A 26591-nucleotide genomic window follows, 5' to 3' on the forward strand; every position below is an offset into this window, starting at 1 on the left:
TATTCCAGTGACTAACAACCCGTTCAGTAAAGAAGTTCTTCCTAATAGCCAACTCCCCTGGCGCAACTTTAGCCCATTCCCCCTCGTCCTGTCACCAGGCACGTGGGAGAATAGACCAACCCCCACCTCGCTACAGCCTCCCTTCAGGTACTTGTAGAGTGCAATAAGGTTGCCCCTGAGCCTCCTTTTCTCCAGGCTAAACAGTCCCAGCTCCCTCAGCCGCTCCTGGTAAGACTTGTTTTCCAGACCCTTCACCAGCTTCGTTGCCCTTCTCTGGACTCGCTCGAGCACCCCTTGTAGCGAGGGGCCCAAAACTGAACGCAGTACTCAAGGTGCAGCCTCACCAGAGCCGAGTACAGGGGGACAATCACTTCCCTGGACCTGCTGGCCACGCTGCTTCTAATGCAAGCCAGGATGCTGTTGGCCTTCTTGGCCATCTGAGCACACTGCTGGCTCATATTCAGCCGACTGTCAACCACTACTCCCAGGTCCTTCTCTGCCAGGCAGCTTTCTAACCACACATCTCCCAGCCTGTAGCTCTGCTTGGGGTTGTTGGGCCCCAGGTGCAGGACCCGGCACTTGGCCTTGTTGAACTTCATACCGTTGGCCTCAGCCCATCGGTCCAGCCTATCCAGATCCTCCTGCAAAGCCTTCCTACCCTCAAGCAGATCGACACACGCACCTAACTTGGTGTCATCTGCAAACTTGCTGAGGGTGCACTCGATCCCCTCGTCCAGATCATCGATGAAGATGTTAAAGAGGACTGGCCCCAGTACCGAGCCCTGGGGGACTCCACTAGTGACCGGCCTCCAGCTGGATTTGACTCCATTCACTACAGCTCTCTGTGCCCAGCCATCCAGCCAGCTCTTAACCCAACGAAGCGTACGCCAGTCCAAGCCATGAGCAGCCAGTTTCCTGAGAAGAATGTTGTGGGGGACGGTGTCAAATGCCTTACTGAAATCAAGGTAGACCACGTCCACAGCCTTTCCCTCATCCACTAAGCGTGTCACCTTGTCATAGAAGGAGATCAGGTTCATCAAGCAGGACCTGCCCTTCATAAACCCATGTTGACGGGGCCTGATCGCCTGCTTTCCCTGCAACTGCCGCATGATGACTCCCAAGAGGATCTGCTCCATGAGCTTCCCTGGCACTGATGTTAAACTAACAGGCCTATAGTTTCCCGGGTCTACCCTCCGGCCCTTCTTGTAGATGGGCGTCACGTTTGCCACCAGTCAAGTGGGACCTCCCCTGATAGCCAGGACTGCCGATAAATGATGGAAAGCGGCTTGGCCAGCTCCTCCGCCAGTTCTCTCAGTACCCTCGGGTGGATCCCATCCGACCCCATCGACTTGCGTACATCCAAGTGCTGTAGCAGGTCGCCAACCATTTCCTCGTGGATTGTGGGGGCCACATTCTGCTCCCCATCCCCTTCCTCGAGCTCAGGGTACTGGGCGTCCAGAGAACAACTGGTTTTGCTGTTAAAGACTGAGGCAAAGAAGGTGTTAAGCACCTCAGCTTTTTCCTCATCTCTGATTACTAAGTTTCCCCCCACATCCAGTAGAGGGTGGAGATTCTCCTTAGTCCTCCTTTTTGTGTTGATGTATTTATAAAAACATTTTTTGTTGTCTTTAACAGCAGTGGCCAGATTGAGCTCCAGATGAGCTTTGGCCTTTCTGATTTTGTCCCTGCACGGCCTCGCAGCATCCTTGTAGTCCCCCTGAGTGGCCTGCCCTCTTTTCCAAAGATTATAAACCCTCTTTTTTTCTCCTAAGCTCGAGCCACAGCTCTCTGCTCAGCCAGGCCGGTCTTCTTCCATGCCAGCTCGTCTTTGGGCACGTGGGGACAGACCGCTCCTGAGCCATTAAGATTTCTTTCTTGAAGAGCGCCCAGCCCTCCTGGGCTCCTCTGACTTTCAGTACCGCCTCCCAAGGGACTCTGCCAACCAGTGTCTTGAACAGCTCAAAGTCAGCCCTCCGGAAGTCCAAGACAGCGGTTTTACTGATCCCCTTCCTGAGTTTGCCGAGTATCGAGAACTCTACCATTTTGTGGTCACTCTGCCCAAGACAGCCCCCGACCCGCACATCTCCCACCAGTCCTTCTCTGTTGGTGAACAGAAGGTCTAGCGGGGCACCTCCCCTGGTAGGCTCGCCAACCAGCTGCGTCAGGAAGTTATCTTCCATGCTCTCCAGAAACCTCCTGGACTGCTTTCTCTGGGATGTGTTGTGTTTCCAGGATATGCCTGGAAGTTAAAGTCCCCCACAAGAACAAGCGCTGACGATTTTGCAACTTCCGCCAGCTGCCTGTAGAACTCCTCATCCGTCCCCTCATCCTGGTTTGGCGGTCTATAACAGACCCCCACCAGGATGCTTGCCTTGTTGGCCTTTCTGCTGATCCTAACCCATAGCGACTCCACCTTGTCATTCCCTGCCTCAAGTTCGACGACGTCAAAACACTCTCTAATATAGAGAGCCACTCCACCACCCCTTCCGTGCTGCCTGTCCCTTCTGAAGAGCCTATAGCCAGACATTGCAGCACTCCAGTCATGAGAGTGGTCCCACCATGTTTCTGTGATGGCAACCAAGTCATGGCCTGCGTGCTGTGCAATGGCTTCCAGCTCCTCCTGCTTGTTGCCCATGTGCATTAGTGTATTAGTGTATTAGTGTAGATGCACTTCAGCTGGGCCTTAGCCTTCTCCCCCAGCCTTGCCACTGTTCCCCCTGGCACACCTCCAACAAGCTTTGTTTCATCCCCGTCCCCCTTCTTACCTAGTTTAAAGCCCTCTCAATGAGCCCTGCCAGCTCCTGGGCCAGGATCCATTTTCCCCTTGGGGACAGTTGGGACCCATCTGCGGCCATCAGGCCGGGTGCCAAGTAGAGTGCCCCGTGGTCAAAGAACCCAAAACTTCTGTGTTGGCACCAGCCTCTGAGCCACATGTTTATCAGGTGGGCTTTTCGTGTCCTCTCTGAACCATTCCCTACCACTGTAGGAATGGACGAAAACACCACCTGTACTCCCGCTCCGTCCACTAACCGTCCCAGCCCCCTGAAGTCCCGTTTGATAGCCTTCAGGCTTCTCTCATCAATGTTATCACTGCCAGCCTGGACTATCAGTAGCAGGTAGTAATCAGAGGGGCGAACCAGGTTGGGAAGCTTTCTGGTGACATCCCTGACCCTGGCCCCAGGGAGGCAGCAGACTTCCCTACGGGTGGGGTCAGGCCGACAGATAGGGCCCTCTGTTCCTCTGCGAAGGGAGTCGCCCACCACGATCACCCTTCTCTCCTTCTTGGTGGGAGCAGTCTTGAGGCGTGGAGCAGACTTCCTCGCCCTGGGCTTCCTGGTTAACTTTTCTGCCACACCCTCCTCCACCGCTCTCTCGAGCTCCAGGGCCTCAAACCTGTTGCGTAAGGGCACCTGGGAAGGTGGGGCAGGCAGTGGGGGGGAGTTTCCTGCAACGCCGAGCAGGGACCTGTCTCCACTGCTGTTAAAATACATTAATTAAAACCTAAAATAGCTGTTTAATACCTGTCTTAAAATTTTTAAATCAAATTTTCATATTATACTGCCTATGGTGTCACATGACATAGTTAAGAGTGGGAAGATCTCCACAATAACATAGTATCTTTCTGATCTTTTGACCTGGTGCCTTGAACATACAATTCTACTGTGATTCAACAAAAACAATTAAAAAAAAAATCATTATTCAGAAGCTTAACGAGGATGGTTTTGCAAAAGCTATTGCTGAAATATTTACATCCGTAATCAGATGCTAGAAAACAGTATGTCTTGTGACAAAATTAGCTCTTCCTGAGAAAAAAATTTCAACAGTAAGCTGCTTTGTAAATATAAATGATTTTTGAATGCATATCTATTCATTCAGTGCATACTTAGTGGAACCAAAGTAATAACTAAACAATATGCATAAAATTAATGTACATGTTAAACAGGCTATGTTTTGACTTAGAGTATTTGACAGGTTTCCTTTCCTACATTATTTTCTATGCACCTTCCCATACTCATAAATGCACAAGTTTTTGATAGAAAATAATATATACTGTTGTATTGGGTTTACATGGCAAGGGTTTGGTAGTAGGGAACGCCTCTATGAGCAGAGCCCAGCAGCTGCCCAATGTCACATGAGAGCCAGCTCCAGCCAGCTCCAAAAGGGACCTGCTGCTGGCCAGAGCCGAGCCAGTGAGCGATGCTGGTTGGGCCTCTGGGAGCAGATTTAAGAAAGGGAACAAAACTGCTGTGTAACAGCAGCAGGGGAAGAGAAGTGAGAACCAGCCCTGCACCCCCCAGGTCAGTGCAGAAGGAGGGCAGGAGGTGCTCCAGGCACACAGCAGAAGTTCCCCTGCCACCAGTGGAGAGGCCCCTGGTGGAGCAGGCTGTCCCCCTGCAGCCCATGGGTCCCACAGGGAGCAGATCTCCACGCTGCAGCCCGTGGAGGAGCCCCCGGTGGAGCAGGTGGATGTGGCCTGGAGGAGGCTGCGGCCCATGGAGAGCCCCCGCAGGAGCAGGCCCCGGGCCGGAGCTGCAGCCCGTGGAGAGGAGCCCACGCAGGAGCAGGGGATCTGGGGGGAGCTGCCACCCATGGGGGACCCATGCTGGAGCAGTTTGCTCCTGGGGGATGGACCCCGTGGGACGGAGCTGTGTGGGAGCAGTGCTTGAAGAGCTGCTGCCCAGGGCAGCCCCCGCAGGCTCAGTTTGGGAAGGACGGCATCCCGTGGGAGGGACCCCACGGGGACCAGGACCAGAGAGTGACCATGAAGGAGCGGCAGAGATGAAGTGTCAGGGACTGACCGAAACCCCCATTCCCTCTCTGTTCCCCTGTGCCACTCGGAGGGAGGACGTAGAAGAGGGTGAATGGGGGGAGGTGTTTTTAGTTTGGTTTTAGTTTCTCTTTATGTTTGTCTGCTAGTGGTAGGCAATAAATTAAATTAATCTCCCTGTGCTGAGTCTGTTTTGCATGTAACATTAATTGGTGAGTCATCTCAACCCTTCAGCCCTTTCCATCATATTTTCTTCCCCTCTTCCTTTGAGGAGGAGGAGTGGCTATGGTGGAGTTCAACAGTCCAGAAGGATAAAACCACCACAGTCATAAAAAAACATTTACAAATATAATGATTTATTCCAAATACTTCCTAAAATTGGACATGTGACCCAAAGTGCATGAAGCAAGATCTAGCAGAAATATAAAACTGTCATGAAAGTTGTATTTGGATATACTTCAGCAGATCAGCTGATGATTTGACACTGATAGTCATATAATGAGATAGATATTTACTCGTATTTCATAATTAACTATTTTGGGTAGAATAGCAAGAGTTAACATTTTCCAAATTTGGCATGAAGGAAACTACAATCCTGCATAGCAAAAAAGAGTATCTTGCTGAAATATGAAAGACTGCACTGAAATTCAGTATAGGAATCCTAAAGCCATAAAAAATAATTTAAAAAATCTTCACAGCAAAATACATACAGGAATGTTATCAATGACAAACACCTAATGATCATTGTATGGAAAAGTTAATGCTTCAGCCAACTAACTGAAATCTTGAAGCCAGCAGAATCATTGTTCTTTTAGGACTACTAGACATACAGTAGAAAGAAACAGTAATATGATCTAGAGAAATAATCAAGACTTACTATGACAAATGAGAAATCCCAAAACATCACCAATATAGAAAAAGTTCAGATCCTTGTTTCTCTCAGCAACAGATAAGGAAATTCTAACACTGCCAGCAAAATTGTTCCAGGCATTGTCACCAATGTTACCAAGTACAGAATGTTCAGAGAAAGAACTACTTTTGTAACATACAGACCTCTTAAAATGAAATATAACTGTTTCACAAATACTTAAAATTCTTCAGCATCTGAAGCTAATTAAGCAGTATTTTTAAAAACAAGTTAACTTTATAGAAATGTAACTTCTAAGTTATTTTTAAACTGATTCTAGCCTGTAACTGACATAACACTCTGCATGACAGAGAACCTAATCATAAATAAGAAATTACAGATTTTATCTACAGATGCCATATCACTAAAATGATTTTAGTACTTCTTTCCAAAAGCATTTTGTCACATTTTCAATGTTACCCTTTGCTGTGAATACTGTTTTTCTTACCTTGCGTGGCTGAAAGTCATACTTCACACAGTGCTGGAAACCTTTGCCCTTTGACTTCAGTGATGTAACTATTAAACAATTGCCGACAAAATGAGCAGAATACCCAACACCTTTACTAGTGCGGAAACTGAAAAGAAAAAAATATTACAGAAATTAGAAAAATCGGAACTATCATATGATCTTGGAGGTCATTTCCAACCTTAATGATTCTGTGATTCTGTGATAATAAAACAACGTTCAAATACACTTTAAAGTGCCATGAGAAAAAAAGAAATTGACTTTTGGAATAGTGAATTTAATTTCCTATTCATCCTCTCTCTTTACCCTGTCTTGGTGGGGGGGCAGCAATCAGTGGTTTGCTATTAATCTTCACCATGAACTTGATTGCAGGTTATGTTCTAAAAATCAATAGTATTTTTTTTCCTCAGTTTCCAGAAATGCAAGATGGCAAATCTCATATTTTTGAGAGGTTATCTCAAAATCTCATGATATTATTGAGGGGTTTTGCCCTCAACTTTCTAATCCATCATAATTTCAAATATTATAACTGATTTAAGCTGTAAATGCAAATCCATCACAAAAACAAATGCTATGCTTAGATTTTGAAAGATATCTTGCAGTTTTAAGGGGCTAGGAGAACAACACAATTGGTATGACATGCAAGTTTGGATTCAGGGTAATTACTATGCACAATAATTATTTCTCTTTCAGGACTGATGATTTAGTTAGGACAATGATCTATGAAGTTGTAGACCTCTGAGTCATAGATTTATTTTAATTAGATGAAGAATTACAATTTTTAAAAAAGTAAGTTTAATAAGGGTTTTCAGTTTTCCTGTGGCAAACATCACAAAGAAAAAGCTGAAAGCTAATACACTTCTTTATGTGTTTTTGAAATTAAAAACATCGTAAAGAGATATTCTGGACTTCTTAAAAGACATTTTGCAAACGTAATCGGTGGAAATTAATGAATTAAATTAAACACAAGATTTTTAAAATGTTAATTCCGCATTTATGGCTATGTCAGCTATGTCACTTATTCCCTTTTGTGTACAATAAAGAAGTCTATTATCATTAGTACGGAGCACTATTTACAAAAAATTTAGTCTAAAAGTCACAAGTTAAGATACAAAAAATAACCAATGGCTGAAATACATTGGTTCTAAATGGTGAATTTCATCTATAAATTTGAAATGCAGTTTTTAAAGTATTAAAAAAAGAATCATTACAAATATATGAACACTTGCATATACTCATATAGGCCAGTAATTAACACTTTCTCATTTCATTAATGCGGTCTGCTTTCAAATTAGTCTACTTTCATATTATTACAATAATGATGTTTTAAATGGTTTTACTGTTGGAATATTTTCATTAAACACATTTATGTGTTTTTTCATAGTGCCATTAAGAGGTGAGAATCACATGCAAACAGTTCAAATTTCATCTTACTTAATAGCTGCTGAAACTCTACATCTTTAATCTATCCCACTATACTAATACCATCCCACTATACTAATAGCATCCTGATTTCAATATGCAAAAAAAATGCATAATTATATACTTAATTCCATCTTCAGAAACATATAGTTAAATCTGTATGTGTAGATTAATGGAGAAAAAAAAAAGATTTTCCTCTTTCTTCACTGTCAAGAATATAGCTGATAAACCATAACCTGCTGAGAAAAAAAAAAAATAAGCCTTACAAGATAGGTGGTATGACTAGACCCTGAGGTGGCCAGTTCTTAGATGTTTTTTCCAAAGTAATTTTTTTAAAGGGGTCAAAAAATGACATTCAGATTCTCAAATTCCAGAAAGCTGCTGTTTTATGTTAATAATTAGAAAACTTACACTAAATGGAAAAAAAAAAAAAAAAAAAAAAAAAAACACAGAGTGATCAGGCTAAAGCGAACAGGAATAAGAACATCTATAGACATACTCTCTTCTCCACACCAGCATGTCCTTGTGCAGAGGTTCTTACTTACAGTCTTGATTTAAGTCATCTTCTGAGTTGCAGTGTACTATGCCTCATATCACATGCCTGGTGATCACCAATGCAGATGAAGTCAGAGATCAGAGGCAGTCTGAGCTGCAGTAAGCAAACCCTGTTTGAGTCTATGATCTCAAGGAACATAGGCCTGGCAAAGAACAAAGTCTGGACCCTGAACTTCCAAAGACCAAACTTTGAGCTATTTAAAGACCTAGTGAACAAGATTCCCTGGAACACTGCCCGCAGGGTCAAAAGGAGCTGAACAGATCTGGCAACTCTTTAAGGATGTTTTTCTTAGAGCACAAGAACTCTCCATCCCCGTGTTTAGGAAATCAGACAGAGAAGGTAAGACACCAGCATGGCTGAGCAAGGACCTGCTGGTTAAACTGAGGTGTTAGAAGCAAATAGGCAGCAGCAGCAGCAGCAGGGATATGTGGCCTGTGAACAGTAAATAGATGCTGTCCAGATGTGCAGGGGTGGGATCAGGAAAGCCAAGGCACAAATGCAACTGAGCTTGGCAAGGGATGCAAAGAACAACAAGAAGGGGTGCTATACTTACATTGGCCAGAAAAGAAAGGCCAAGGAGAGTGTAATACTTCTCTGATAAATGAGAAGGGAGAACTGGTAGCAACAGACATGGAGAAGGCTGAGGTACCCAACAACTTCTTTGCTTATTCTTCACTGCCAGTCAGCCTTCCCACATTTCTTGAGTCCGTGAACCTCTAGCTGGGGATTGGGTGAGCAAACTTCCCCCCGCTATAAGTAAAGAGCAGGTTCACAACCACCTGATGAAACAGAACAGGTACAAGTCTATGGGGCCTATGCCATGCATCCCAGGGGAACTAAGGCAACTCTGGCTGATGGAATTCCCAAGCCCCTCTCCATCATAACTGAAAAGTCTTGGCAGTAAGGTGGAGTCCCCAGTGACTGGAAAAGGGGAAACCACTCCCATTTTTAAAAAGGGTAGAAAGGAGGACCCAGGAAACTACATACCGGTGAGCCATACCTCTCTGCCTGGGAAGATCATGGAACAGATCCTCCTGGAAGCAATGCCAAGGCATGTGCAAGATAAGGAGGTGATCCGGGACAGCCAGCATGACTTCACCAAGGGCAAATCACGCCTGATCAATCTGGTGGCCTTCTATGATGGAGTAACTGCATCAGTTGACAGGGGAAGACTGACTGATGTCATCTACCTGGACTTTTGAAAGGCCTATGACAAGTCCCACATCACATAGTAGTCTCCAAATTGTAGATTTGCATCCTGTGCTGCATCAACAGAGGCATGGCCAACAGGTCTAGGGAAGTAATTGTCTCCCTCTGCCCTGCCCTCGTGAGGCCCCCCCCCTGCTTAAGAGAGGGCCCCTCCCTGCTGAAGAAGTGAAGGCTTCAGGGAGACCTCATTGAGGACTTTTAATACCTGAAGATTGCTTATAAAAAAGATGCAGAGTGACTTTGTATTTGTGCAGATAATGATAGGAAAAGGGTGAATGTTTTTAAACTAAAAGAGGGGAGATGTAGATTAGAGGTTAGGAGAAAATTCTTCACTCAGAGGGTGGCGAGGCCCTGGAACAGGTTGCTCAGAGAACTTGTGGATGCCCCATACCTGGCGGTGCTCAAGGCCAGGCTGGACGGGGGATAAGGCCCTTGGCAACCTGATCTAGTGGGTGACATCCCTGCCCATGGCCAGGGGGTTGGAATTAGATGATCTTTAAGGTCCCTTCCAAAGCAGCCCAGTCCATGATTCTGTGATCTTTGGTCATCAGTGTGGTTCTTCTGGCCTGGAGCCATGTTTTGGTTTGTTCTTTCCCTTTAGTAGAATGTTAAGGTGCTACTGAAGCTTTATTTTCCCAAATTCAGGCTTTTTTTTCATTCTTCTATCTGCCTCTACATGTGGTACAGAACTCTTGCTCCCCTCCAGCTGCCACTCTGGAAGGAGCACGCTCCTCTGCCACAGCCCTTTGTATAGGTTTCCAAACAACCCTCCTTGCAAAAAGACAACACTATTTTAATAAGCCTAAATAAACCTAAGATATAATCTAAGAATGAACAGGAAAAAAAAAAAAAAAAAAAAAAAAAAAAAGAATGTGCTGCCCATCACAACTGACCTCAAAAGTGAAGACATTTTAGAATACTGCCATTTTCCTTTGTCTATCAAGAAGTAATTTCAACACAGATCTACTTCAACAATTTAGCTTTCGCAATGACCCCAGAGGCAGCCATATCCCACAACAAAAAGCATCAGTGAACAGTCTCAGGGGAGAACACTACCCATATATAGATATAGCCTGCATTATAACCTGCATTACCCATCTACACAAATATTACCCATCTACACAAATAACCTACAATACCACAGTACTAATTGTACACAATGAAATAAAGGTTAAACATGTAAAAATGCAGCCTTGACAATACAAACAATTGGATTTGTTGTGGGCTAGTTTGAGACTGATTTACCTCCTTAGGGCTTCATGGCATTCAAAGAACTTTTCACGGGACAACTGCATCTCTCACAATGCCAAATTTGTTTCTCAGCAACGTATGTTATCTCTATAAGCTAAAATAGCTTTGGCTAACAGAATCAGATTTTCAAGGATAATGAAAAAAATGCACAGATTCATTACATTCTAACATATGGTGTAGTATTATTTGATTAAAAATGTCAAATAAAATGTATTTTTTTTAAGTTGCCAGCAGCCAATAAGTGTAAATGCCATTATGTTTTTATCTGATAAAACATTATGAATATTTTGTAAAATGCATTCTACAACTTTTAACAGAAACTAATAAGTATTCTGTTACACATTCACAATACCCTAAAAAAAAAAAAAAAAAAAAAAAAAAAAAGGAAAAAGGGTGTGGTGGCTTTTGAAGAAATGTCTACACCTTTGAACTTTTTTCCCTTTTACCCCCCAGTTATTGGACTGATTTTGTCACCACTGTGGTCAAACTGGACTGTTCCTGAAATTTTAAATATTGAAATGTCCTTGGTTGTGTAACTTCCTGGAGCTCAGCATTTGAAGACAAGACATCTGAAGACAAGAAAGCATTGAAATAATGAAGAAACAGCTCATTTTTTTTTAACTGGAACAGCTCTCTCCATCTTGGAATAGAATGATTTTCTAAACTTAAAGGCTCGCCAATACCAATCAAGATTTCACTTTTTTTTTTTTTCCCACATTAATTAGCATTCTAATATAACCATAGTTGAGAAACTAAGAACACAAATATGTTCTCTGTTTACCTCAATATTATAATATACAGATTATGTTAATTTTCACATTTTCTTCCTTGCCAAAAGTAAAGTAGGCTAGGAATGTTCTCTAGGACAGTACACGTAAATTGCCTTACCTATTACCTACACATGTAGTGTCACATTGCCACATACAAAAAGGAAATGCGCAGAGGAGACAAGAACAATACTGTCAACCCCCATGTGGTTTAATGAGCATTAAACTACATCCCATAGCTGCTGGCATAAGATTTTACTACAGATAGTTCACAAAAACAGTTAACAGCTTCAAAGCAACAGCTTCTCAAAGCATCTACTGGATGCTGTTACACTTCAATAGCATGTAAGCATTCTTCCATCCACTGGTGAAACAGTTTAATGAGTCCAGTTTCTTAGGATTTTATAAGCAATTTAAGATAGGAGCATTTGAGATAATATACTCTCAGTCTCAGTATCCTAATTAATTCTTGCCTGAAGGAAAAAATGGCTTCTTTTCTACTAATTCTGGAGTTCCGCTATATGCTTTTGCAACTGCTTAACATTATCTCTATTATTATTAGTACCAGAGATGGAATGAAAAGTCTGGAAGGCTTTCTTTGGTACTTATTGTCCCTACATCTTTAAAAACAGAATTTAGGAAATTGTTTCAGAAACTTTAGTCCTTCTTCCATTACATGGTTGTGGAAGCACTTAGATTTTTTTTAAGGACAGAACTCTAAAATTATGACAATCTAGCCTAAGTTTCACCCTCTAATTTCTTTACAGACCATAATACACAAATTGAAATAGAACATCTCAAAATAGAATAAAAAATGAAAAAAATCTTAATATCTGTGTTGAGCTTGTCTAACTCCTGAATTTACTTGGATGCGATGTTGCCCTGTCTCTGTTTTTAGCAGAAACAAATATAGAGACTTAGAGTGTTGAGACTTACCAACTGGGTGCTTAAAGATAGCCGTACATTTTCACAGTTTATATGCCACTTTTAAGAAAACAATTCCAATGAATTATTGAACCATGATTAATATTATACTGTGTATTATTATAATTGTAATAGTTATAGTGACCATAGGACTGTGTCTAAAAATTTGATTTTTTTCCCCACTGTTTACCCAGCAGATCTCATATTAAACAATCCATCATCATGAGATTTTTGCTGAAATTCTGAAAACAGAAGTCAAGATCATCCTTAATTCATTCCCCTCCCCCTTTTTTTTTTCTTGGAAAGTTTCATTATCAAACGTGTATTCAAGCGCACAGTTCACTCCAGAGTGTTCTTGGAATTCTACCAAATTTTAACATGGTCTCCTAAAAGAAGCAGCAGTTTTCAACTATAAATCACACGGCAGCAATGCTTTTGCCAAGGTTTCACGAAGCAACCACATCACCTTCACTCTTTTCTCTGTTTGTTCATTGAAAATGTTATATTAGTTCTTTCAGTCAGAACAGTGAAAAGGCAGTTTATGGTCAGTTGGTTACCTACAATAACTCCGAAGATCCTTCTGTAATTACAACTTTCTAATACATAACAACTGATTCTGTAAGCATGGCACCCATTATTTACTGCTAGGTATATGACCTCCAATTGCTTGTATTAAAATTTGTGCTATTGAATTCTGTTCACCTTACCATTTGAACCTGACTGCTCTTTAACGTCTGTTCTTTATTTCTATTTAGCACCCATACAAATGTCAAATAATTTCCTTTCAGTATTGTTACCATTCATTTTGTAACTGGTAAGTTACAATAATTGCTTACAATACACAAGCATTAAGATTCTCACTTAGCAGCTGATCAACACCATCCTAGGAAACAACTATATATATATATATATATATTTAACAAATTGGCTCACAGTTCTTGTAAGCAGCATCTAGTGTTCATCTAATTACAAAACAATAGTTTTCCTTCACATCTGCCAAATGTGGAAGGACTCCTTTACCTCCCTTCTCCATTTCTAGGCATAAGGTTTCACATTATAGTCATAGAATCATAGAATCATAGAATATTCCGAGTCGGAAGGGACCCATAAGGATCATCAAGTCCAACTCCTTGCACCGCACAGGCCTACCCAAAATTTTAGACCATGTGACTAAGTGCACAGTCCAATCACTTCTTAAATTCAGACAGGCTCGGTGCAGTGACTATTTAACATGGGGAGCCTGTTCAAGTGTGCAACCACCCTCTCGGTGAAGAACCTCTTCCTGATGTCCAGCCTAAACTTCCCCTGCCTCAGCTTAACACCGTTCCCACAGGTCCTACCACTGGTGATTATGGAGAATATGTCACCTGCCTTCTCACACCCCCTCGCAAGGAAGTTGTAGACTGCAATGAGGTCCCCCCTCAGCCTCCTCTTCTCTAGGCTGAACCAGGCTGAACAGGCCCAGTGACTTCAGCCACTCCTCATACGTTTTCCCCTCCAGGCCCTTCACCATCTTCATCGCCCTCCTCTGGACACTCTCCAACAGTTTAATGTCCGTTTTGTTCTTTGGTGCCCAGAACTGCACACAGTGCTCAAGGTGAGGCTGCACCAGTGCAGAGTAGAGCGGGACAATCCCTTCCCTCGACTGATTAGCAATGCCGTGCTTGATGCATCCCAGGATACAGTTGGCCCTCCTGGCTGCCAGGGCACACTGCTGGCTCATATTCAAAGTCAAGTTCATATCACCAGAAAGGTCACTGTACAGCTATTTCTGCACTCAGCACCTGGATCATACCTGAGGTGACTTGAAGTACTCAGCATGGATTTACAGATTGGAAATCATCCTTGAGCAAACAGATAACTTTCTATGATGAGACGACTGGCTTGGTGGATAAAGCTGTGGATGTTGTTTATCCTGATTTTTTTGTAAAGATTTTTCAACACTCTAACATAGTGAATGTAGCAGATGAAAAATGATCTACATAAGTAGACCGAGGCAGTCTGAAAAGTGGCTGAAATGCTGGGCTAAAAGTAATATTGTTAGTGGCACTGAGTCCGGTTGGAGGACAGTTACTATCGGACTACCCTAGGAGTCAATACTGGGTACAATCTTGCTCAGCTTCATTAACCTGAATGGTGGGGTAGAGTGCATCCTCACCAAGTGTAGAGATGATACAAAACTGGGAAGAGTGGTTGATACACCATGGAAGTGTACAGCCATTCAGAGGGACCTTGTCAGGCTGGAATAATGGGCTAAATATCTCATAAAGATCAATAAAGGAACGTGCAAAGTCCTACTCCTGGGGAGGAAACACCTCAAGCAGCAATAGATGCTGGGGACCAAGCAGAAATTAGTTTTGTAGAAAGTGGCCTGGTGGTCCAGGTGGACAGTAAGCTGATCACGAGCCCATATGGCACCCTTGTGGAGAGAAGGCAAATGGCATTTTAGGAAGAGCATTTAGGAAGAGCATGGTCAACAGGTCAAGGAAGGTGGTCCTCCTCTCCTCAACACTGCTGAGGCGACACCTGGAGTACTGTGTCCAGTTCTGTGCTCCCCAGTACAAGAAAGACGTGGACATACCAGAGAGAGTCCAGCAAAGGACCACAAAGATGACTGAATAATCAAAGTCTCTAACTTGAGGAGAGGCTGAAAGTACTAGTAAGTCTTGGAGAAAGGAATATTAAACCTTGTAGAAGAGAATTCAAAGGAGGCAGGAGGATCTTATCCACATGTATAAATACCTGAAGGGTGGAGACCAAAGATGACGGAGCCAGAGATGACTTCTTAACAGTATCCAGTGAGGCAACAGGCACAAATTGAAATACAGGAAATTCCATTTAAATAAAAGTAAAACAAAACAAAACAAAACAAACAAAAAAAACACTACTTTGAGGTCAAACACTGGAATGGGTTGCCTGGAGAGGTTATGATGTCTCCATTCACAAACATACTCAAAGTCTGACTGGACAAGGTCCTGAGGAATCTACTGTAGCTGACGCTGTTTTCAGCACCTCTGTTTCAAAATCACAGTTTTTGAAGTTTTTCATGCAAGTACATTACTGTTTTTGTTGTTGTTGTGTTTTTTTTTTTTTTTTTAAAAAGTCAAAATTCTTTAATAGACAGATGACTTTAAAGAAGAAAGTAAGAGTTAATTTGTATGATACATTTTACAGTTAGTTAAACAGAAGATGTTACATGATCCAAAAGCATATTCAAAACAGAACAAAACATTGCTTTGGTTTCTTGTTGTTATTGCCTCTCCATTACTCAACCTCTCATGGCAAAATATAATATGTGTCTAAAAAAGCTTAGATGGTAATTTAATTTGAATACTTTTCCTTTTCTTAATTATTAATTATGACTCAATTTAAGCTACTATACAAAAACAAGTATTTGCATTGTTCCCTAATTTCCTCCTGAGGCTGGCATATTCAGGTTCTCTTATTACATATAGTAATATTACATTCAGTCTCAGATTTGGTGTATGCTTTATGTAAGACTGATTCTTTTCAGTGTCTCATACGAAGCACTTGCAGAGTTTCAACTTGTTAGTCATAGAAATTTCATGTCCTATGCTTAATAATCTCATTTTACGTATATCCCATAATAAGAGGTAACAAAAGAAAGTGAGACACCAAACTACAGTTACAGTGTGTGCGTGTACGTGTGACACAGAGAGATAACAACTCATTCATTTAGCAAAGATATGCCAAAAGGTTACTTAAAAAGTGTGCATATGTAGCAAAATATGTATGTTTATTAAAGATGTTATCTTTTAAGTGCTACAATAAGAGAGTTCAAACTCCACATATTGTGGCTATACTTTCTCCTCAAGTTTCCCAACTGAAATAAGAAAATATAGACTATATTTTGATATGTTCTGGGTTATTTTACTGAAAACAAGAAAAAGTATACATCACACATAGGGAAAAATAAACTCAAAGAAAAAAAAAAAAAAAAAAAAAAAAAAGGTTTTCTTACCCTGCTAGACTTTTTATTCTAATAAATGTAATAAATAGAGATCATATTAAGTTACTTATCATAGTTGTCATGCCACCAATGGACATTTTTTTAAAAACCTTGAAAACATTATGTTTGTAGCTAATAAGAAGTATGTTAATAAAAATACTATTTGGAGTGTAATTTTAAGGTGAAACCCAGAACACTCTTTTGAAGAAAGAAATTCAGATGTTCTTTGAGTGCAGCTTTGTGGGGTTCATTTACTGCTGTGTTTAAAAAACAAACAAACAAACAAACAAAAACAACAACAACAAAAAACACTATAATCAAAGAACAATGTTTATTAAAGAGGGATTTCTGAGTACACATGGCAATTTTTCTAACATATGTCACTTCTCAGTAGCAAAGTGAATACGGGCTACGGTTTGGGAGAAAAAGTCTAAATCAATATATTTTATAATGGAACCAGAACTAAGCCTCCTCTGACACAGAGAGTATTAAGTATACATAAATATTCAAGAAATCTCAAAACATGTAGGATTTTAAACTATTTCAGTGCAAAAAAAAACAACAACAACAAAAAAAATCAGAACAGCATGCTCAAAAATATTAGAATTGAATAAGAATTGCAATAACATCATAATAAACCACAGAACTACCTCACAGAAAAACAAAATCAAATGTCTGATGTTATTCAAACATAATGCTATTGCTGCTAGTGCATTATATTGGAATAAGAGGGAACCATTTATCATTTACGTAAAAGGTCTTTCTATGCTACTAACCCTAACAAAAATAACATACATCATAGGCTATGCACTTTCACAGTGTGTTTTTTCTCCTTTGACATAGTAAAAAATTCTCAAACCAATTATGTGACTTAAAACTGCCAATTCTAAAACATAAATTGTGACTGAGAAACAAATGATCACCTTAAATTCCTGTATGCATGCTCAGTTCTATATCTACATTTGTGTTTGTAATTGGCAAGCAGAGAAAATAAAAAGAAAAACCCTTAATTCTCACAAAAATAGCTATAGCCAACAGCTTGAAAAAAAATAATCTCCATAGTAAAATAACTATAACACTTGGTTGAAAACAGGCACATGAAGAAGCATTATCCCAGATAGAAACATAGAGCAAAGTTTTTTGGTTGGTTGGTTTTCTCCAGAATAACTCTGAATTATTTTTAATATGATAATCATTCTGAAGAAAAAATAAGTGATTTTGGTTTTCCTGCTGAATAAAATATAAGATTTTTATGTAGTGATAGTACAAGAAAAAACTTTCTGAGACCACATACACTGGTCCTCTCTTCCACAGAAAACAAAAAAAAATCTGCTCTTTAGACTACCTGTAATGACCATAGAGGGAGAAACATTATTTTTGATTACTTGTCTTGTGCTACTCTTGTATTCCTAAATGAATTAAATTTGATAAATTCTGTTTGTGTCCAATTGTCATCTATAACTTACATACACAATTTTAAGAATATGACAAAAGGTATGCATACTAAATGTAAAAGAGTGAAGAAATAGTGAAATACCAGCATGTTCTGATTTTATAAATTGCAAAGAAAAAAGCACTGATGATAACACAAGTTTACATACAGTAGGCAACCAGTACAATCTGCAGATATTTTGGAGGGAAAAAGCATGTAAGAAACTAAAAACAATTTTTTTTTAAAAAATAATTGTTTATTAGAAAGACAAAATAAACTATAACTACAAGGTTATAAGCTACTTACCAGTAGAGATAGGGTTTATCCTTATCCACGTTGATATTGTTTAGTGGGTCCATACGAAACCAGGTGTTAAGAGTAAACCCATTTTGATAAGGCCACTTAGCAATAGGAGGCAATGCAATTGCCTAAAAATAATAATAATAATAATAATTAAGGAAACAGCAATTAAAAAAAAATATTTTTGAAAAGTACTGTCAAAGATAATGTCTTTCTGATTTTCTACTATAAATCTGCAGATTTTCTCTAACACTCAAATATCAAAAAAGTTTTAAAAATTTTAAATAGTGTTTTTGAATAAATGCATTAGTTTCAATTTATTTAAAAATAATTTTAACTAAAAATAATTTTTAACTATTCAAATTTACTGATAGAAGTCATGAAATTAAATTTGTGAACAGGCAATAATATTAAGAGGAAAAAAAGAGGAAAATTACTTATGCATAAATCAAAATATAAAATTAGCATTTGGAAGTATTAATTTCATCTAGAAACCTAAACGTTAAGATCAAATTAATCTCAAAATGCAGTAAAACAGAGATTCACTATTAAAACTACAGTATAAAAAAAGGTTGTTCTCTGAAATCTTAGCGCACTATGACTTCTCTTTTCCTACAAACACTTATAACATTGATTATGCTACTAGCCTGCTACTGTTTGCTCAGTACAAAACATTTCAAGGAAATCCTCTGGGATACAACTCCTGTCTCATGTGAGAGAGTTCCCTGCATGAGACAGGAGAAAAGGTGTTTGATGACAAACAGGAATAACACCTGGGAATGAAATAACACACTGACATAGGTTGTCCTCCTAATGGAGTGACTAATGTTGTGCTACTGGGATAGACTGGCAGGGATGTAACATGGTTCTGGGAAGAGACCTTCAGTTGCAATAGTAATACAGTTCTTGCCAGCAGTTCAGTATTGGTGCAGCAGACTTTTAAGCTCTTTCATATTACCACTGAAGTCTTGGTTACATGTGGAGAATGCACCCAACTTTAAAGATATTCATCACACCAGATAAACATGATGCTATTTCTCTGTGTTGATGCTGATGTCACCAATGTGCATCGCAACTGAAAATCTCAACTCGGTGCTTGTAAACTAAGTCCTTTTCTCTAATAAAATGTTTTGTTGCTGGGATCATTTTATAAATTATTTCCCCCAGTCCACATCACAGAATGAATCCTCTCTAGAATTTCATGATATAAGACAACATGGACCGCTCAAGAAACGTAAATTTGAAACTTGTATTTCTTGATTTACAGGTGCACAGTCAATGATGAGTGGTATATGAAACAAGATCCAGACCAAGAAAAGAGGAATGCCTACTGTGCATTTCAATCAAGAAACTTTATGCAACTGTACAATTGTCAGTACTGAAAAATGAATTTTCAATATGATTTCCAATAACTGATGAAAATTGCTGCACCTCCTTAGATGGGGATGAATATTTGAAATTCTTGCCCTGAAAAGCTTTATATATCTATATATCGATCTATATATATATATGTAACAGAAAATTATATTTAAGGTAGACATTTGATCAGGATTTGCCACTGAAGCCCAGAAATGTCACAGCAGTGTATGTCATAATAGAAATTCATATTTTACAACAGCTATGCTTTTGGAGTAGGAGAGGTTAACTGTGGTTTTAACATTGCAGTACCAAAATAAATTCTCTCTTTCAAAACTTAGCTATTAATTCTTTACACAATCCACCCTATGCAATTCTGTTTGAGCAGCTGAATATCAAACAAGATGAGGGAAGTAATATAGCCAAAAATACCCCAGGTGAAAAACAGTTATTTTCAGGCAGTTTATTTCCCTGATGAAATCTGCCACACCAACAGCTGTATTGACAGAGAAGAGGTGGTGGTTTAAGCTTGAAGAAAAATATCAGTGTTATTGCTAGATGTTGCACCTGGATCAGGGCAATCCCAGACAGGAGTAGAGACTGGGTGGAGAACTCATTGAGAGCAGCCCTGTGGAGAAGGACTTGGGGGTTCTAGTGGACAAAAAGCTTGACATGAGCCAGCAGTGTGTGCTTGCAGCCCAGAAGGCCAACTACGTCCTGGGCTGCATCAACAGAGGGGTGGGCAGCAGGTCAAGGGAGGGGATTGTGCCCATCTGCTCTGCCTTTGTGAGGCTCCATCTGGAGTTCTGTGTCCAGATCTGGGGTCCCCAGTACCCAGGATGTGGGTCTGTCAGAGTGGGTCCAGAGGAGGGCTATGAAGTTGGTCAGAGAGCTGGAGCATCTCTCCTATGAATAAAAGCTGAGAGAGCTTGGGTTATTCAGGCTGAAGAAGAGACGGCTCTGGGGAGACCTCTTTGCAGCTTTTCAGTACTTTAAGGAGTCTTATGAAAAATATGGAGAACAACTTTTTTCTCAGTCAGAAAATGACAGGACAAGGGCAAATGGTTTTAAACTAAAAGAGGGGAGATGTAGATGAGATGTTGGGAGGAAATTCTTCACTCAGAGAGTGGTGAGGCACTGGGATAGGTTGCCCAGAGAAGCTGTGGATGCCCCATCCCTGGAGGTGTTCAAGTCCAGGTTGGACGAGGCCCTGGGCAACCTGATCTAGTGGGTGGCATCCCTGACCATGACAGGGGGGTTGGAAATAGATGATCTTTAATGTCCCTTCCAACCCAAGCTGTTCTATGATTCTATGAAAAGTTTCCAAGTTCTGTCATGAGCTTATACTATTCCATACCAGAATGTACTCAAATTTGTATTTCTCTCTTTTTTTTAACATTTGTATTTACTGCCTTAATAAACATATTATTAAATCTGTACACAATATTTGGATGTGCAGGTTTTCATGCACTAAAGAGAGAAAATCCATTTGATTTTCCTTTTTAAGAGTTTTTTTTTTTTTTAATAAGTTATCTCAAAAAGTAAAGCCAGAAGTAGACTACTTTTAAATCACTGCGTTGAAGGAAAAGAATCAGCTGGAGGAATTCAGACAAGTAAAAAAAAAAAAAGAAAAAAAAAAAATCTGACTAAATTGTCACTTTAAAATGTCACTGCATAAGCATATCACTACATTTTCCTCAAGCCCTGGCTATATGTAATATACTATCAATTACATTATTCAAATCAAATAGTATTATTCTTTGGAATTTTCAGTTTTAACCATAATGGTAATTTCTGCAGTCAAAAAACTTCTATTTGACATTCTCATCCTCCCAAGTTTAACTTCTCAACACTACAACTACTTTGCAATTCTATGGAAGGCAAGATCTATGATACTCAGGACTGTAATTCCCCTTATGTTTCCCTTGCAACAATTTCCAAATTCAAACTAAAAGAAATGCAATAAGGAGCAATCTATTTGTTCCTCAAATTGTACTATTTTGGTTGAAAACTTACTGCAGCACTACAGCCTGGGAAGTTGAAAAAGGTATCAGGCCCATGTCTCTGTGGCATCTGATTAAGGACTGATAATAGCTTAACTGCATGTCTTGGCTGTGAAAACAAGAAAATTGCAGACAAGTCAATATTTTTTACTCTCTAAGCTATAATGGAAACTGGACGGTTTTCAAACAACACAGCAAATTAACTCTACAGTAGTTAGCTAAAGTACTTCATAAACATATGCTCAATCAACATAAAAAAAAAATATTCAAGCTTATATGTCCCAGAAGACAATTTATGTTAACTTCAGGCTCTAATGGAATGACACTTAATGCTTTATCTGATCACAGCTTACCCAGATTCCATTTTCGCCTCGAAGCATGCTGAACAAAAGCTTCAACTCTTTGACAGTGATGCTGTAGCTGGCAAGAACCCCCAACATATCAACTAGAAGATCTTCAAAGGAAAATAAAGTTATTCTGAACTCTGAATTTCATTGTTTTGACAAAAAAAAAAAAAGCTGCAAACATTAATACCTTTAAACATAAATGTTTTCACAAATTCTAAAAGTTGAACTTAGTGGCCTTAAATATTTTACAAAGGATTTCATACTATCATTGTTTTAACAATTTAAAAAATAAATGCACATATGCAGTTTTAGATGTTATATCACACTTTGAATAAAGTATCTATTAAATTTATGAAGAGTTATTTCTTTCATTTATAATATTCATTATGAACTTATTGCTTGCTTCTTTCTGTTACATAATAAGGGATAAGATTTCTTCATTCCTCTGTAGATAGCGTTTTTCAAACATTTCAGAACTAAAAGGTGCTTGACATTATTCTTTAACTTAAGTACTTTATACTGAGAATTTGCATGGTTCACACAGCTTTGCTAGTGATACTTCCAACTTTTACCAGAATAAGCCAGAAAACAAACAAACAAACAAAAAAACACAACCAACCAACCAAAACAATCTTAGTGAGAAAAAAAAGACCACAGTAAAAAGAATTCATCAAAATTTTTAAAGTTTATGTAATATAGATTTCATTAAAACATTGCAAAATCCATATAATTTTAAAGTAATAGCATTACATAGCTTGCCTAACAGAGAACACCAGGTTTAAAATTACTGCCAGTTGTTAGATTTTATTTTAAAACAGAAAATTTCATTTTAAGAATCTGTTAGTTTAGGGGATGCTGGACCTTGCTTTACACTCTGCATTTTCTTCTGGAATAATCAGCACTACTAATTGTTACTTCTTTAACAGAAGGAAAAACAATCTTAGCAGATGTTGCATAAGAAATTTAATTCAGAGATCAAACTGTGGAGTACAGATTTTTCAAAACAAAAAAGGCATGACTGAACAAAGTCAGCATTAACATTCTTTTTGAATTTCTTCACCACTCAACAATCAGAAAATCCTCCCCACAAGCCTTTCAGAAGACATTATTAAGCTTGTTTGTTCTTTGCAGGTCTACATGTTCTCTTTGTTCACCAGTGAAAGGATGACTTAGGAGGTGCTGAAAAAAGTAGTGTTAAAAAATATTTATCCTTTAGATATTTTGTTTTTAAGAAATTTTCTCTGCAAATCCATACATATGCATTTTTGTGTAAAACCATCAATATCTATTTACTTGTTCCACTATGAAAGCACCCTCTGGTCCTACACAACAGGCATGTGTAAAGACCGAAATAACGTTTAATTTGCAGGAGACATACTAAGCTGTTCAGTGTGTGAAACTGCATGTCAGGAAAAGCAAAAGAAAAACATTGTGACCTGCAGTCATTTTCACCAAAAAGATCTAACTATGTCCCTAATGTTGAAGTATAACCATATCTTTTCCTTTCTATAAATAGTTTATTTGAGAATTTAATATTCCTTTTAAAATTAGTGGCAGATTGTATTAGTAACAGAATTTCTTACAGAAAAGCAAAATAAAGTGAAGAATACAAAACTCATATTATATGATGGTGAATTCTATGATCCAGCTCATCCTCTAGTACCTACAAACATTTGTTCCCTTCACTGTCCAGTCTCTAGCATGCAATGTGAAGCTGGCAGTGATTACAACTATTGTACATGATCAGAAACCAAGAACAGTAACACACTGAAAACTCAAAAAGGGAAATCAGCAGGACTGAATACCAACCTTCAGCTGAGAATTTCCCAATTCTTATTTTGTAGCCTTAGGTTGTGTTTTAAATCAAGCTACTTCATGTAAACATGAAATACATTTCTATAAGCAAGGAATAAAAAGTTGATAGAGAAAAATAAATATAAATTCTCTATCACTGTATCCCTGGGTTAAACAAAGACCACAAAGATTGAAGTTCAGTGGGGTAACAAGATAAAGAAACAAACAATTGTGAAAGTCAACGTAATTATGCAACTTAAAAATATTGCTTTTGACACATTTAAAAAAGCATTGTTTCTTGTTTCAATATAACAAATACAAAAAATACAACAAATTATTACGTAATTATTCATATGTATTAGAATCTAATATAAGAGTCAGTCTACCTCTGGTTTATAAACATACTTGTCCACTCATCTATAAAGGAACAAAGGCTGCAAACATACTATAATTGTTTGTTGTTGTTTTTAATTTTTTTTTTTTCTGTAATACTAAATATGATCACATATATAACTGATATTTATGATCTCATTTCAGAAATGAGAAAGGCCAGAAGGAGAAAGCAGGCACCGTTTCTCACTTTTAAAACATTTCAAATATGCATGGAATGGAACAGATTTCTGTTAACGGCACTTGCTGAACACTTTCATGCTAAGCAGTTTATACATGCTCTATAAATTCACCAGAAGGCTTGAAGAAATGCTTAATTCAGTCATTTCACATGAAAATACGATGGTAAAAGAGCCTGCCTGTCTCTCAAGTAAACTAAGCATATATCAAAGTGAATGGTATGGCATTAACTTTAGAAGACATATTAAACAGCTTTGGAAACACAACTTCAGAAAAACTACCTCATGCCTCCTTAAATGTTTAATAACAGCAAGCCATGAAAGTGTTAATTTTATCTCTGTTTGTGAAGTAGATCATTTTCTATGGGCTGGCAACAGAGAATGTGAGAATTTTGAAGCTTTCCTTATGGATCCAGTTGGAAGAGAAATGCTTGTTAACAGTCTGTTAGTGGCAGAACAGCCCAAAACTAACATTTTTGCTCAGAAATTAGGAACAGTTTCAATAGTTAAGAATTCAACTCCAGAAATTTCAGAACAATTACCTACAGCATCACAACAGAACTGCAGCAAATAAAGTGGGGATCAAGGGAGACACATTCACTTAGTATGGGTTAGGTTTACGTTCACCATTCAGACTGCTCTGAAGTTACTAGGGATGTGTTATCTCAAGGAATCTCACTGAGCAGATCTGCATCATTTCTCATCAAAGAGAAATAAATGAGGGAACTGTAAAAACTGAATCCCTCAAGGAAAATCTTTTGCAGCTCTTAATAAAAATGTCTGCCAATCACCTATCTGAAAATGTCAGTAATCTTTTTGCTTTAACCATTCATAAAACACCTGATCATCTCCTGTCTTAGTATAACAGATTATCACAGTGCCCAGATGACTTGTGGTGGATAATGCTTCTGGAAAACAAATTGGAATACACGTGGCAATAATCTCATTTGGATTGCAATCAACAGTCAAGGTGATTAAACTTTTATTCTTGACCACAAAATCTGCAAAATCTCAAGAAACGGGATATTTAAAGTGCTGAGAAGCTTCATAATCTGATAGTTTTCATCTGAACAGACAGACAAGCTTTTCTCACTGAAAACGATTGAGTACATTTTTATTTGCTGTTCTCTTAATTTCATAAAACAGAGGAAATTAGCTTCAGATTTATACTGGTCCTAAAATACTGGTGTCATAACATAACAGAGGTTATACTAGTCTCTTCTGTTTAAACCTTATTTAGGTTTAATCACAACATTTCAGGAAGAAACAGGTGAGATGACCTAAAATCAAACAAACAATCCGTCAAAACATATAAACTAACAAAATCAGATAGCCTCTGTCTTTTGCAGATGATAAGTCAGTTGCAAACATTAGGATTTTTGGTACTAACCTCTTTGGAGGAAGCACTAACACAGCTCTTGTTCAAAACAGCCTCACTCAAAATCATTTTGCCAAAAAATTTCTTACCTTATCTTTAGGCTTTGGAAAGTTCATAGAAACACTTGGGGAAAAACAGTTCTACAATCATCTACAGTCAGTCATGACTTCAGCATGTACGTATCAGATTAAGGAACAAAGATAATGCAAAAATAGTTACTGATTTATTCATCAAGTGCCTACTACTTATTATTGGCTAGTTATTAGATGACCATATCCATCTCTTCTCACAGAGGCCACCCCTCCAGCCTCCCTGCTACCAAGCCCTTGACACATTAACCCAGTACGTTAGGGAACCTCAAAATGAAGAAATTTTCATTAGTATGATTACTGATTTTTTATGAGTAAAATCCTGATAAACTTCAAAATAGTAATGTGTGTTTTCATCAACTAATGTCATATTTAACATGAAATACTATTTTTCCCTTACTTTCCCTTATCTTACTATTCTGATGAATTTACCAGTCCTGGAAACAAAATGTACTTGGTGAAAATCATTGGTTTGTGAATCTATTGATCTGTTATACGCTGGTCTGAGTCTCACAGTAGAATATTTAACATTACACTTCTGGTTTTAGCGTTTGCACATACATTTTTAATGATTGAGTTGCTCACTAACACCTTGAAATACAGAACTTACAGCTTTTTCAAATACTTAATACTACATACACCTTTATACTGAAAAAAAGCCAAAGATAAAAACATTCTTGAATAATTCATATTTCATGCTGCTGTTATCTTCTTCTTGTTTCTGGTCTGAAATCCTCACTGGTTTATTGTTCCACAAAGCCTATATATCTGCCAGGAACCAGATCATTACCTAAAGTCTTAAGAGTTAGAATTATGGAAAACAAACCTCTTCAATCTCTCAAAAGCATCTAACAATTTAAGTATCCTAGAAGTCCCCAACTACATAAAGATGAAGAATTACCTTCACACTTAGTTGAAAGAAAATGTTTAAGTTTCTCCCCAGTAAAAATAGGGAGTAGATAAGTAAGCACATGTAGCTCTTAGCTGGCATATTTAAACTTGACAACCAAACCTGCTTTTCTAACCAAATCTTTCATGATTATAATCCGTACCCTATTATTAGGTGTAGCATGGAATACTAAA

The 26591-nt window shown here is 38.8% G+C and overlaps 1 protein-coding gene across 1 annotated transcript in view; it reads right to left on the bottom strand.

Annotated features, from left to right (window-relative positions):
* Window positions 1–26591, bottom strand: part of NBEA (neurobeachin) — a 527091-nt gene that overhangs the window by 411015 nt on the left and 89485 nt on the right. The window contains exons 3-6 of the mRNA XM_035337838.1: window positions 21685–21785; window positions 21345–21440; window positions 17979–18100; window positions 6124–6250 (exon numbers count right to left, since the gene is read on the bottom strand). Of these exons, the coding sequence (XP_035193729.1) occupies window positions 6124–6250; window positions 17979–18100; window positions 21345–21440; window positions 21685–21785 (446 nt within the window). The remainder of the gene's footprint in view (window positions 1–6123; window positions 6251–17978; window positions 18101–21344; window positions 21441–21684; window positions 21786–26591) is intronic.

This window comes from Oxyura jamaicensis, chromosome 1, assembly GCF_011077185.1.
Source record: "Oxyura jamaicensis isolate SHBP4307 breed ruddy duck chromosome 1, BPBGC_Ojam_1.0, whole genome shotgun sequence".
NCBI lineage: Eukaryota > Metazoa > Chordata > Aves > Anseriformes > Anatidae > Oxyura > Oxyura jamaicensis.